The sequence below is a fragment of the Haliotis rubra genome, unplaced genomic scaffold, assembly GCF_003918875.1.
Source record: "Haliotis rubra isolate DU_JTF1 unplaced genomic scaffold, ASM391887v1 Scf56, whole genome shotgun sequence".
NCBI classification, from domain to species: Eukaryota; Metazoa; Mollusca; class Gastropoda; order Lepetellida; family Haliotidae; genus Haliotis; species Haliotis rubra.
The window spans coordinates 1244218-1257774 of NW_025767257.1; the positions used below are offsets into that span (position 1 = coordinate 1244218).

The 13557-nt window shown below is 38.8% G+C and overlaps 1 protein-coding gene across 1 annotated transcript in view; it reads right to left on the reverse strand.

Annotated features, from left to right (window-relative positions):
- Window positions 1–857: 857 nt before the first annotated feature.
- Window positions 858–13557, reverse strand: part of LOC124254016 (mitogen-activated protein kinase kinase kinase 13-B-like) — an 85725-nt gene continuing 73025 nt past the window's right edge. Inside the window, 11 exon segments of the mRNA XM_046687879.1 lie at window positions 858–6830; window positions 7436–7498; window positions 7501–7737; window positions 8099–8882; window positions 9870–9995; window positions 10286–10402; window positions 10646–10755; window positions 11131–11239; window positions 11426–11584; window positions 11717–11875; window positions 12869–13060. Of these exon segments, the coding sequence (XP_046543835.1) occupies window positions 6732–6830; window positions 7436–7498; window positions 7501–7737; window positions 8099–8882; window positions 9870–9995; window positions 10286–10402; window positions 10646–10755; window positions 11131–11239; window positions 11426–11584; window positions 11717–11875; window positions 12869–13060 (2155 nt within the window). The 3' untranslated portion in view covers window positions 858–6731.

The following is a 13557-nucleotide window of genomic DNA, read 5'->3' on the forward strand; positions in this document are numbered from 1 at the left end:
TAACTACATGATCTACTGGGAGACAGTTTGTACAATGATGGGATGTAATTTCAATGTTTATGTGAAATGGTAAATATTGTTACTTTTGACATATAGAAATGATGTACAAATTTGTACAAATAAATCCTTTTTATATACATAGCATATTTATGTTATTTACGTCTCTAGGACTCCTGATACTGTAGTGCCGCTGGTTTAAGCCCATTGGCCAATGTGATTATCAACCATTTCCAAGATAGTTGTACAGCTAGCTGAAGGTATTGGACATACCAGAATGAAGGTAATCCTCTGGACCGGTATCCCGTTGGCGACGAGTTTTGGGTGTCCTTGGGTTTTGTGCCATCTAGTGGATGAAGGGCCCAGAAATAGAGGTGAGTCTGTTTTGAGGTGGTAAGGCAGTCCTTATGGGTTGTGGAGGTGGGAAGGGATGGACAAAGGGAGTTTGATGAGAGTGTCCACGTCAGATGACAAAGACAAGGGTGGTGACTCTTCATGTGTTACATACCTTATGTCAAACAAAAAAAATGTTGTGGTTCCGATTACACCTCTTTAAAATTTAGGATAGGTAGGTAGGATTTATTTTTTTTTAGAAGTAAAGTACAAACTAATAACACATTTATCAATGTGTAATTGTTTATTCAAACAAGCTTGCAGCCATCATGTCGACTTTCTTTATCAGAATGACCAATGTCCGTTGGTGCCAGGATAAAACAATGGTATCTGAAAGCTTATTTTCTTCATACCCCTAAAAAAAACTAGGGTCGGCACCAGAATTCAAGGGTCGGTTGGGTAATCGGAACCACAACAAATTTATTTTTTTAGGCCTTATGTCAAATATACAACAGAAACAACACAGATCCAGTTTGACCTCTTGTTATTTATTTACTTCACAACAGATTGCATATTAATATCATATTTACATATGCACAAATAATCTCTACATGACTCTGGAATGTACAATAGTCTATGCAACAGAGAGCAGAAAAATCTTCAAAATTAACAAGACAAGCACAATCGTGAACCAATTTGAATGGGGTAATACAGATCTAGATTACTATTTTATTACTCAAAAGGTAATACAAAATATCACCCAGGAAAACAACCCTGTGAATAAAATTATTTCAGGAATGGACCATTTGAGGTAATATTTGGTAAAATTAACAAATTCAGTAACATTTCTGTTGTTAATTTCACTGTACAACAAATTCTTAGTACAAGCGCTTGTTTGGATTTAATAATATTTTACTCTTGTGTCAAAAATGGTAAGTGTACAATGACTTGTGTAGCATTTTGCAGATCAAAAGGCATCACACCAACCAAAAAAATAGTAGTTTGGCATTTTACATATGTTTATTTCATTCAGTTTCAACATGTTCATTTCATTCACAAATAAATAACTGATGATGATGGTGAAAAATTGTGATCCTAAAACAATAACGGCATTACTAAATCCACTGATGAAACAATATATTTTCATTTCCTGATTGAGTTCTGTCAAAAAACGTACACAATGATTTTGAAACTCACATTTTTTAAGGAAACATAAATTGAGCTAGACAATGTATTTTCATGGCTTATAGATATGTTTGAGTATTTGAATTTGTATTTCTTGTTTGTGTTTGTTGATATATAAGGACAGATATTTTAGCCTATTTTTGTGCCTAAAATACCACAAACCAACCCCAACATTTTTTCATTTTCCTTGATGTCATGTTCACCAAATCCATCAATCATGAAAAGAATCTGTCCGGCTGTGCCTAAACAGTTACTTCCTAACAAAATATTCTTTTGAAAGTGGGCTTTGAAAACTGAAACAAACATAGGAAATTACTCCAAACAAATTATAACTGAATAATTCTAAATCTATTCTAAACAATTTTGTTTTCCTGAACAACGAAACTTCTGTTAAGCAACCGTCATGTTCAGGCATCATAGTCCTTCAATGGTTCATTTTGTAATGAATATTTTAATCCTGATTGCAGTTGGTATTTATTGTGGTTTAGTGATTTTCATTGGGAATTATCAAATGTGGATTCCAAGTGTCCACAGATCACAGCTCACGAGTAGCCATGACCCTAAACCATTCTACAGGAGATAAACGAGGATGTTTATATAAATACTGTAAATAATCCTGGAGTTGTGATATGCTATGGAAACTACAAAATACCATGGGACCAGCCCTGATCATGTATATTAAACAAGTACAAAATGATAACTTTGATTATAACCGACTGATAATCCTGTATGTGACGATGGAGTATGGCTAATCCTTTGAAACTGGATTATGATTGGACCTTTGTTACGTGAAATGTATGTGAATAAGATAATCATTTGAAAATAAATAGGATATGTTAAAAAATAAGGAACAAAAACAAATTAAATATGGATATGGTCTGAATAAGAAACTCATACAAAAATATCTGAAATTGGAGACAAAACAAGTGTAACAGTGGTTGGGTTACAGATGATCTAAATGACTAATATGGTTCCTTTTAAATTAAATCTGTGAATTAAATATTAATTCTGATGAAACAATGCTTTGCAAACTCAACTCAAATTTTCAACACTTGTCAGTGCCTTTAACTGAGTCAAAAACCCTGCTCCTAAGAATGGCCATGTTATGCACATTCCTGCATTTCCTTCAACAATCTTCATAAGATGTCAACAATGAGATCATGGGAAAAGTAAAATCATAGTCAACGATACCGTCATGGTAAAACAAAACATAATGAAGAGATTTAATACTTCAAACCAAAATAAATCTTTGGTGTTAGTAAGACTATATTCAGAAAGATTTACCAGTAATGTTCACTCACATTACTGCAATCTATTCTTGAAATTATTCCTAAAAATCTAACTTCTTTTTAGTAATGTCCTAATATCCTAATGCGAGTATTTTTCCAGTAAACTTCCTTCTAATCTACTGGTGTAGTTTCTGTATACAACTTAATGCCATCTGTTCAAGAAGGCTACAAAATGCCCAACTTGGATATGGATGGAAAGGGAGAAAACAATTGAGAAATGAACACGCAGCGTATGATGAAATACTGATATGTGACTGAATTAGAAACACATATTGTAATACATACTTGAAAAGTAAAAATATATCTGATGCACTCTGAAAACAGAGTAGTGAATAGCATCAAAAGCACTTTTCCATAAGAAAAATAAAGGTATGATATTCGATGGATGATGAACCAAACAAAACTTAAACAAATCTTAAAAACCAAAACACTCTGTACATCCCTCACAAATCCTGCTTCACTTTGAAAGGTCCACTATGAAATGTATCGGTATATATTTCACTATGTAGGAACACTAATTAATGACTTTAATTAACAACAGGCTGAGGCAAGGGGAAGGAATGTATCAACATATTATTGCACAAAGTGTGTTATTGAAATCACAGACTGAAACTATTGCATTGTACACAACAGCCAATTTACCATGCCTACCTTGACAGTTATGTCCCTTAGTAAGTCCTTAAAAGAGTTATTTCCCTTGTACTTTCAAACAAAAAAATTTAATCAGAATCTAGCTTTTCTTGAACTACGTTATGTATAGATAACCTGGACCTCTCAAAGCAAACAAATCAGGTCCTTCTCAAACCATCTCCAAAGAAATATTGCTGTGTCTAGTTTAGCAAAAAACATTTCTCAAAGATGCAAGGATGGGAGACCGTGATATTCTAACCTAATGAATATGCCCTTTTTTCAATGTGAACGAAACCTCACTCTTGTTTCAAACACATGCTGGCCCTTTTCTTCCATATGAAAGACAGTGTATATGCCTTTTCATATGTTTTGAGACTCAAAAATCTGGGGACATCCAATTACAGGTCAGGTCAAAATAACCTTTCGCAAACTTGTCCTATGAAATGACAAGCAGGAAGTTAACAGAGACTTTAAGATTACAGTTTTCACTAGCTTTAAAATGCTTGTCTCAAATAGGAATTTTCATTCCAGACTTTACTTTGAAAATTATTTAGACAAAGTTCTCTATGTTGAATTTGAAAACTCTACGATCAGGAATAGATCTCTAAGACTGTATGGCAGCAATTTCCACATGCCATGAAAGTCTCCTCATTCAAACGATTATTAACTGAGGTGAGACAGATGATTTTGATTGAATCAGGCATACATCCCGTTATTATCGTTCAATGTTGTATGTTCCAGCTGTCACTGTTATTAGTTTGATGAAAGGCTGTTCTGATATTTCACTGTCATGGGAAAGTAGCAGGCAGTACGGCCTGATTTATTTATAAGAGTTAGTGAGCGAGTGAGTTTGGTGTTACACCGCTTTTAGCAATATTCCAGCAATATCACGGCGGGGGACACCAGAAATGGGCTTCACACATTGTACCCATGTGGGGAATCGAACCCAGGGCTTTGGCGTGACGAGCAGACGCCTTAACCACAAGGCTACCCCACCGCCCCTATTTATAAGAGACTGGTTGAGACATACTAACCCAAATACCCAGTTTGTTGATAAGATGGGCAGGTAGTTGCACATTTGAGATTACAATGAGGAGCTAAAAGACCATTTGGAGTTGGTTTGAGACAGCCTGTCCTACTACTACCGCAGCTATCCATTAATAAACAACACGCACACTCTGGAAGCGGAGTACAGTCAACATGGTCAGCTGCCTTCACTTGTGGCACATGATGGAGTCTGTGTACACTACATGGCAGACACCTGGGACCACCAGCATCCGGACCCACTGTAGAAACCTTTCCAACCGGGGAAAGAATGACTTCAAATCACTTCTAGAACACTGACTTTTTTCCTCACATATCTGTTTGTCTGATGTGGAACTGCTTGTCAACTAACATGTTTCCAGCTGTAGTTAATCAAGGCTGGATTCTTCCAGCCTGAGTTCTGCTTCTCCCATCTGTTTAGAACATACTTTTCTTCTCATCTTATTTAGAATATACTTTAAACATATCTGCTGTCTTAAGCTAGGCTTTACAGACAAAAGTGTTTTTTTCTAGATTCTTGCTTCTGACTAGCCAGAAAGTCTCCCACAACAAATGCTGTTTCTGTTGGAAAAGAAGATATTCTTTGATAAACTTGGTGTAAGTGTCTACTTCTACAAAACACTCCACCATTTAAAACCCACCTGTAGTGTACACAAACCCACAAAACTGATGTTGAGTAAAACGGGAGGATATTGATAAAGCTTTGACACACAAAAAACATCAACAAAACAAGAAAATGCACCAAATGCATGGACTCTCATCCAATCAGAAATGCTGACACAGCAAAAAAAAATGACAACACTATCTGATTGGATGAGAGTTTGGTGGCAATAACAATGTCAATCATCACTGAAAATGACATGGTAACTTGCTTTGATATGAACATGATATGCAGAATGTTATGAAAAACAACTGCAGCTTTAGCCTGGCAGAAAAATACAAAGGGGTTCTTATATTCAAATGGTCACTGGTTGCTTTTGGTCATTTTTGTGTTTTTTTAAACGTTTTACCCCTTTGAACTTTGCTGCAAAATCTACAAATGATGGCGTATTGTAGCGATCATATCTGCAACCAATTCACAGTAACACCGACAGCCATTTGTTACCTATATCATTGGATCAACAACAAGGTGGATATTTGTGTGAAGAATTCTTTGTCTTTCTACTCCCATTGTCTTTGTGTTAATCTAACACTGCACTTACTCAATTAGGTCACGATAATTCAGCCAAGATCTTATATACTTGCCGTGGAATTTACCTTTTGAAAGTTTCACAGCTACCTTCAGTAAAATTTCACAGCTAACTTCAGAAAATTTGATGCTTAACACAGATGAATAATTGAAAATTGACGATCGCAAAACATCTGCAACGGCAAACCCTGGGAATCCTTGTGTGAACACTCATAACATCTCACTCAACCACATCTGTCACGTCCGACTGTAAAATATATCATCAATTAATCCTTCAGTAATCCACAATTATCACCTACTCGTGTCAATGTGTTAAAATCCCTGTGAAAGCATGATCACTCCATGTGATATATGTTCCATAATCAATAAAACAATCCAACAATAGTTCCAGCAAAGTCCTTGGAGCCAGAAACTTCAGTAGGTCCCTCATCACACATGTCTGTGCATCCTGAAACGATGCCCACAAGCCCGCAAATTGACAAGCAGGACCAAGCATGCACTTGTATAGCGTCAGTACGTTGGCACTGTTTCAACAAGCTCACAGGCAAAAGTTAAGCAGTAAAATGAAAATATCACTGAGTTCAAATGATCCTGAGGCAGAAAACACTGGTCCCATACCTTGACACTCCTCTACACAGAGGTTCCTTTGTCACTCTCTTACAAACACTGGTCCCATACCTTGACACTCCTCTACACAGAGGTTCCTTTGTCACTCTCTTACAAACACTGGTCCCATACCTTGACACTCCTCTACACAGAGGTTCCTTTGTCACTCTCTTACAAACATTATGACAAGGAAATCAAAACAATATGGGACTGGAACATCCACAATTTGATTCCACCGACAAAAAACTTTAACATGCCAGACAGCAAAACTAGATTCAAGTCTACAAGATAAGAAATTGCTTCCTCTCTTTCTTGTTTTTCAACAAGATGATGCAAGCAGATATCAAAACGTGTGACACAACTTGAAGGTCCTATTCTTCTAACTGGCGAAAGTCTTGTGACTATCGTCAATGCTGCCTCTCTCAAAACAAAGTCTTTTCCAAAGTGAAGACCCTTGGCTACCACTGTTTCTTTTCAAAGGATCGTTTTCTCTGAACTGTTGATACAGTTGAATTGGAGCACTCGTCGGAGTCCGAACTGGAATCTGAGCGAGGGTTCTAGAAAGAAACAACAGAAATATCTCATTTTCATGGAATTAACCAGTGTACCATTTGCATTTTCATGGAATTAACTTCAGTACCGGATTCGATTTCATTTTCAAGGAGTTAACTTGTGTACCGATTCATTTTCAAGGCATTAACTTGTGTACTGGATTCATTTTCAAGGAATTAAAGAGTATATCTCAAGTAATTAACCTGTGTACCACATGCATTTTCTTGACAACAAAATCTTGTTATTAGGTATAATAACTGACTTAATTTGTGGTTTTTAAAAGGACTTGCCAAAGCATGCAAAATGGAGCTATGTTACAGAACAATGAAGAAAGGTTCATACAAGGCTTAGGTCACCACTATCAAATAGAAGTTGGGTCACTGCTTTTTTTAAAATGATGAAACATTTACTTTACTTCTGTTGCCCAAATACCTTGCTTGTGGATTCAACTACCAGGTGGAACTAATGATAGGTAAACATCTACAATCGAAGTCACCAGAAGTTCAGTATTGTAAACCTGAATCATAGCAACAAAAGAGCCGTTAAGTACAGCACGGAGGCAAGAACCATGCACTCATATGTTTTGTAGGATTTGTTGTGTATGACATACCTCGTATATCCTCTCTGGAGGAGATGAAACTTGGCTCTTCATCTTCCTGACGGTCATCTCGCGCGGTCCGACAGTCCATCAGAGGCATATGTACACTTGGCTAGTTCCATCTGGAGGTTTTCGGCGCTGTTGGTGGACATAAGCCCCATGTTATGTGACACCTCACTTGTGTTCTCCTCCTCTTCGGAGAACACACCTCCCTCGGAGCTGAGCGTGGATATAGACTGACGACACAGGTTCCGTCGCCGGGCTTCATCCTCGCTTACCTCCCCTTCCTCTTCTGACGTAGTGTCTGCTGAATGCTGCACACAAAAGAAAACAATTTATGCATGGCATTTTGGAAAGTTATCATGAAATTACAAGAAAACTGTTTCCATATTAATGTTTGTTGATAATAGACACAAACAGACCTAGAGATTGTTTAAGTGTGTATGAAAACAATTTGACCCAACATAAATGTATATGCACGGTATCTTCAGTATCTTCAGTGTCCCCCCATAAGTCAAAGTTGCAGGATGATGAAAACAGAGGTATTATATCAACAACAAAACAAGACTGTTATCTTGAATAACCCTCTCATACGCACAGCACGATTCCCCAAACATTATATATATATATATATATTTATCTACAGATGAGAGTCTTATAATGCTTGAAACATACCTTGACGTTTCTGAATTTAACCGCAACTTTCTTATCAGACTTGTCTCGCAGCCTCGGCAGATTTGGTGACAAACATTTTGGCAAAATTTCCGGATCACTTCTTGTCCTCTTCATTGATACAGACACAGTTTGGGCATTTTCTAACACTGAGTTGTCTGCCCTTAGTCCTACTGTATTATCTGCTGTGATGATAATAGTATCCTCACTTGTAATTTCCTTAATGTCTTTGATATCTATATCTGCTGTGTCGATGGGACAATTCAGATTTTCATTCGAGTCTTTTTCTAGAATTGTTGTTTTTGATTGAAAGTCAGGTTGATTGGTGTTTTCAACCTCAACAATATTATACACTTGGTGAACTTGATGCCGCGGGCTATTACATGGCGAGTCACACGTATTGCTTTCAACATCCGAGCTGACCTGACTTGACCTCTTGCTGCTGCATGTGATATCACTACATCCTCCATCACACCCGAAACAGACATCGTTCAAATTACGCTCGTCTAAGTTCTGATTCTTGTTCTTATCTGGACAGTCAGATTCGTTTTTCTTTTCTCTTCTCACAGCCAAACCTGGGCCTGGATGCAAGGTCACCCGTTTAGTTTTTGATTCATCTTGACTGGAGTCCTTCGATGGGCTTCGTATAGGCGAGGTAATATCCTTCAGTGATCCACGGCTGTTGCTGCGACGATGACGGTTCTTGCGGTAGCGCATTTTGGTGGGTGATGGAAGAACTTGTTCAGAACTGGTGGTCATGCTACCTTCTGTCTTCTGGGAGTCCGGACTAAAGAATATGGGATAAAAACTAATTGAAAACCCATTCAACTAAAGGTACACAGCATCACATAGCATAACCTCATGATGCAGAGTCACTGCATACCAAAACACGAACAGTGAGACGACACATGTCTTGCACTTGATCTGTGGTCTGTCATTCCAATTACCAGTAATATATTTAATTATTACCCACGTGGTCAACGTATGGGTAGTTGCATACTAATCTCGAATGTCACATGAGTGTCGTATCACATTTACCTGTGCCGTAATGACTTGACCTGAATTTCTAATAATTTGATTGGAGAACCGATGACCTCTCTTACAATGCGATTGGATGACAAAATTCTTGCACAACCTCTTTATGAAACTGGCTTTGGTTTCAAAGCATAAAAATAACAAATTAATACACTATTTTGTCAATTTTATGCAGGTAAGACGTGGGTAATAAATAAAATACCACACTTAATTAATTAATATGTAATGAGACCTCGTGTAGTATTCTCTATATATTGAATTACTATAAATGCCCTCAATACTAATCACAACACTCCTCAAGGAAAGCATGAGTAATGATGCAGCGATCTGGTGCATCGAGACACTTCATGGACTGTTTAGTGCTCCGAATGAAGCTTTCAGCAAGTTCTTACTGAACCAGTGAGTGAGTGAGTGAGTTTAGTTTTACGCCTCGGTCAGCAATTTTCCAGCTATATGGCGGTGGTCTGTATATAATCGAGTCTGGACCAAACAATCCAGTGATCAACATCATGAGCAACTGGGATACGAGGACATGTGTCAACCAAGTCAGCGAGCCTGACCACCCAATCCCATTAGTCGCCTCTTACGACAAGCAAGGGTTACTGAAGATCAATTCTAACCCGGATCTTCAAAGATCTCTGACCGAACCAAATTCAGAAAAAAAAATTCATAGCCCATAAACATGGTATGATGTAAGATTACTCTGATCCCATATGACAGTACACATTGGCAGATGTACCTTGCAGGATCAGACGATCTGTAGCATCTCTTCTTCCCAATTCTATCCAGCTTCTCCTGGGCCTTGATGATTGGACGGACAATACTTTTCCGTCGCTTTGAGTACAATGCCAGCATCTGTTCTCTCCTACAAGAAACAATTATGCACATTTGATAAACCAATCAAACACACTGCGCTATCATGTGCTGACATAAACCTACTGATAAGTATCTGGTTACATTCTCAAAAGCAACACCGAGAAATACAGAAGTGACAATGTATTATTGCAGGTTGTTGTGATGAGATAACATTGTTATGGAAATCATTTTAAAACCAAAACAATTTGTTCATGTTGTTGATAATAAAAACTTCACCCTCCAACTATCTCTGTCTAGAATTTGCATGAGATGAGTCATACCAAAGGATGAAGTACTTACTTGATCAGCTCTCGTTCCCTCTTCTCCAGCTGCAACATGCACGCCGTCAGCTCCATGTAGAGGTTGTTTGCTCGTTCCAACTTCCGCTCATAGTGCTCCCTTACATCCTGGGCATGCCTGCAACAGCACATTCATTCCTTCACATACTGACTGAAGATAAGGTTAATTAACAAGCTTCAGCCTGAATGAGATTGTGGATGAGCCATATTACATTTCTAGATGGGGACATGGCTATTCAATAGCATCTGACATTTTACTGATACATGTGTACTTGACACCAGCTGTTACAAGCCCCTGAAGTTCAAGCATATTGACAACACTGTTGGTTAAAGAACTTGTGATGTACATTCATCCTGTTACCTGAGTTCTTCCTTCCTGCGTCGGATCAGTTCCTCCTCCAGCTGCGGAAAGTGAGATCCCTCGGACCGCATCTTCATGAACAGCTCACGGATCTCCTCCTGCCACTTCACCTGGGGACAGAAGTCACACATGTTGTATAGACAGTCAGACACACACTTTACTGACAGACACACACTTCACAGACAGTCACATACTTCAGAGATACACACTTCACAGTCAGAGACACTTCACAGACAGTCAGACACTTCACACTAATACACAGACTTCACAGACAGTCATTCAGTCTTTCTGCTGCTGTTTTGCTGTGTGTTCCATTTCCATCAGAAATTCAACAGTGAAGAAATCATAAGAAACTGAACATCAACAAAAAGTCACTGTAACCTCCGTCCCAACTGAGTACAACAGACATATCCTAAACCTGAGCCCTTGATTAACAGAACATGCTAAGACACTCATGGTGAGACACATGGTCAGACAAGAGTTACCTGCTCTTCCATGAAGTCCTCTCGGCTGTAGTTGAGCAGCTCTGGGGAGGCTATCTCCAGATGCATCAACACCTGCCGGAATGATGGCCGATTGCGGGGCTTGGCACTCCTGGAAATACAGGCGGAATATGATGATTGATATCATGACATACCTCTGAAGTAGTTTGTGACTATATGGCCGCCCCTTCATACAAGTATCAATATATTACTATCAATGTTCCGGACTGTGCCAGACTGTAATTGTTTAGACCAGTGAGATGAAGACATGTGAAGACAGCTGTGAGATCAGTCTTACCAACAGAGTCTCATGAGCAACTGAAAACCGTCTGGGCAGGTTGACGGCACCGGGAGGTGAAGGCTGTTGCTGCCCACGCCCCAGATAATGGCTGATGAGTCCACATCCCGATATGGAATCTCTCCTGTCAGCAGCTCCCAAACCACCACACCAAACGACCTGGAAACAGACACACAAGTTATTGTACCACAGATGTTTCAAAAACATTTCCTTCATTCAAATCATTAAATTCAACTGCAATCAGCAATCTTCACAGGAGCATCAGTAAATATAATCTGTATCTTGACCTACCAGATGTCCACTTTCTCAGAGCAGGGTTCATTCCTGATGACCTCGGGCGCCATCCAGGCCACTGTCCCGGCAAACGACATTTTGGTGCTCTTCTCATTCCACTCTCGACTCGTGCCAAAGTCGGAGATCTTCACCACATTATTACTGGCCACTAACACACTGAAAAACACAATGCCACACTCTATACCACAGCAATATTGGGTTTGACATAAATGTCCTGAGTAGATAGTACATAATCCAAACAGAGTGAGCACATCAACTGATGCCTAGACCATCAGTCTAAGTAAACTTAGACTCAGTATTATTCGTTACACTGATATACTGGGTCTAACAGAACCTTGTGGAAGGTCACGTCAGGTAACCTCTGAGCGACCTATGACGGTCCAATCAAACGCGAGACGGCTGAACGGATTAACCAATCAGACAACAGCTACTATTAAGGGTTCGGCGGGACTTACAAAATGGATTTTCTCTTCCCCGTTCGCCAACACTGATCTCCCAACAAATGAAAATTGCATAAAACACAGCTATTTGCCCTGCAGTATATACTCTTTGGGGTTTCTGGTGACATGGCTATCATAGCTAATATTTCAGCAAGCTGACATGCTTGAATACTGACAAAACGCTATTTTCAGCGACTGTTTACTCACTGTTGTGGTGTGCCTCACTAGGAACCGATCGTACGGAAAATAGCATTCGGAATCGTTCGGTACAAACTTTTGGAGGTAAAAGTTCAAAAGGTATGTGCGAATGTCAACTTTCGCGATTTGGTAAGCTGTGTTCTGATTGGTCAATTGAAAAGGTTATCTGACACGGCCTTCCACAAGGTTTTAGACTGCCTAGACCATATTGTTGAATTCAAGTGAGAGAAGTACCTGATAGACCTCAAAGTGAAACAATTCTCAATTAATGAAGTTGGAGCACCATTGATGAAGAATGTTTTCACCACTGCAAAATGAGGGAGTGAGTCAACATCTGTCTACACATCGGCAATATTCCAGCCATATCATGATACAATTAACAATGATAATCAAAAGGATAAACAAATGTACAAAATTCTTATGCAATGTTTAAAAACACATTCAGAAAATAAATTACATTGTACAACTGCTCAATAACCAATATTATATATATGTTACTGTCACAACTTACTTGGGTGACTTAAGATCGCGGTGTATGATCTTGTGCGAATGGAGGTAGTTCATTCCACTGGCTATCTGTTTGGTCCAGTCTAGTATGAGTGTGGGTGGTATTTCCTTGCCGTCTCGAAGCAGCTCGTACAGCTGACCGTAGGGGCAGTACTCCATGATGATACAGTAGCAGGGTGCCTGTGTACACACTCCCCTGTAACAGACATACTGCCATCAGCTCGGGGCACAACCAGGCATACAGGCATTAATTAGCTTGGGGCCACAACGGGTAGGGCTGGCACAATACACTATGTCACGATACGATACATATCTCGATAGTTTACCTGCGATACAATACACATCACGATACATACACCTTGAAAGAATGACACCGTTTTAAGGTTTAAATTGATTTGTTTCAAGGTATTTGTGTATAACAATAACACTATTGTAATAAACAAACTAGTAACTCTATCATACTAGCGTATTTTTCTCTAAATAAGTACTTTAACATGTTTAAGATAATACTGTTTTGAAAAAAAGTCGAGTATCGTTTTGTATCGATACACCAGTCGACGATACAATAGTTGTATCAAACTTAAATGTATCGTGATGTATCGGTGAATTGTCCCAGCCCTAACAAGAAGCAAGTGTAGTATCAGGGGATATCAGGAATAATGACTGGAGTCCCCTGCGCTATACTGTACCACA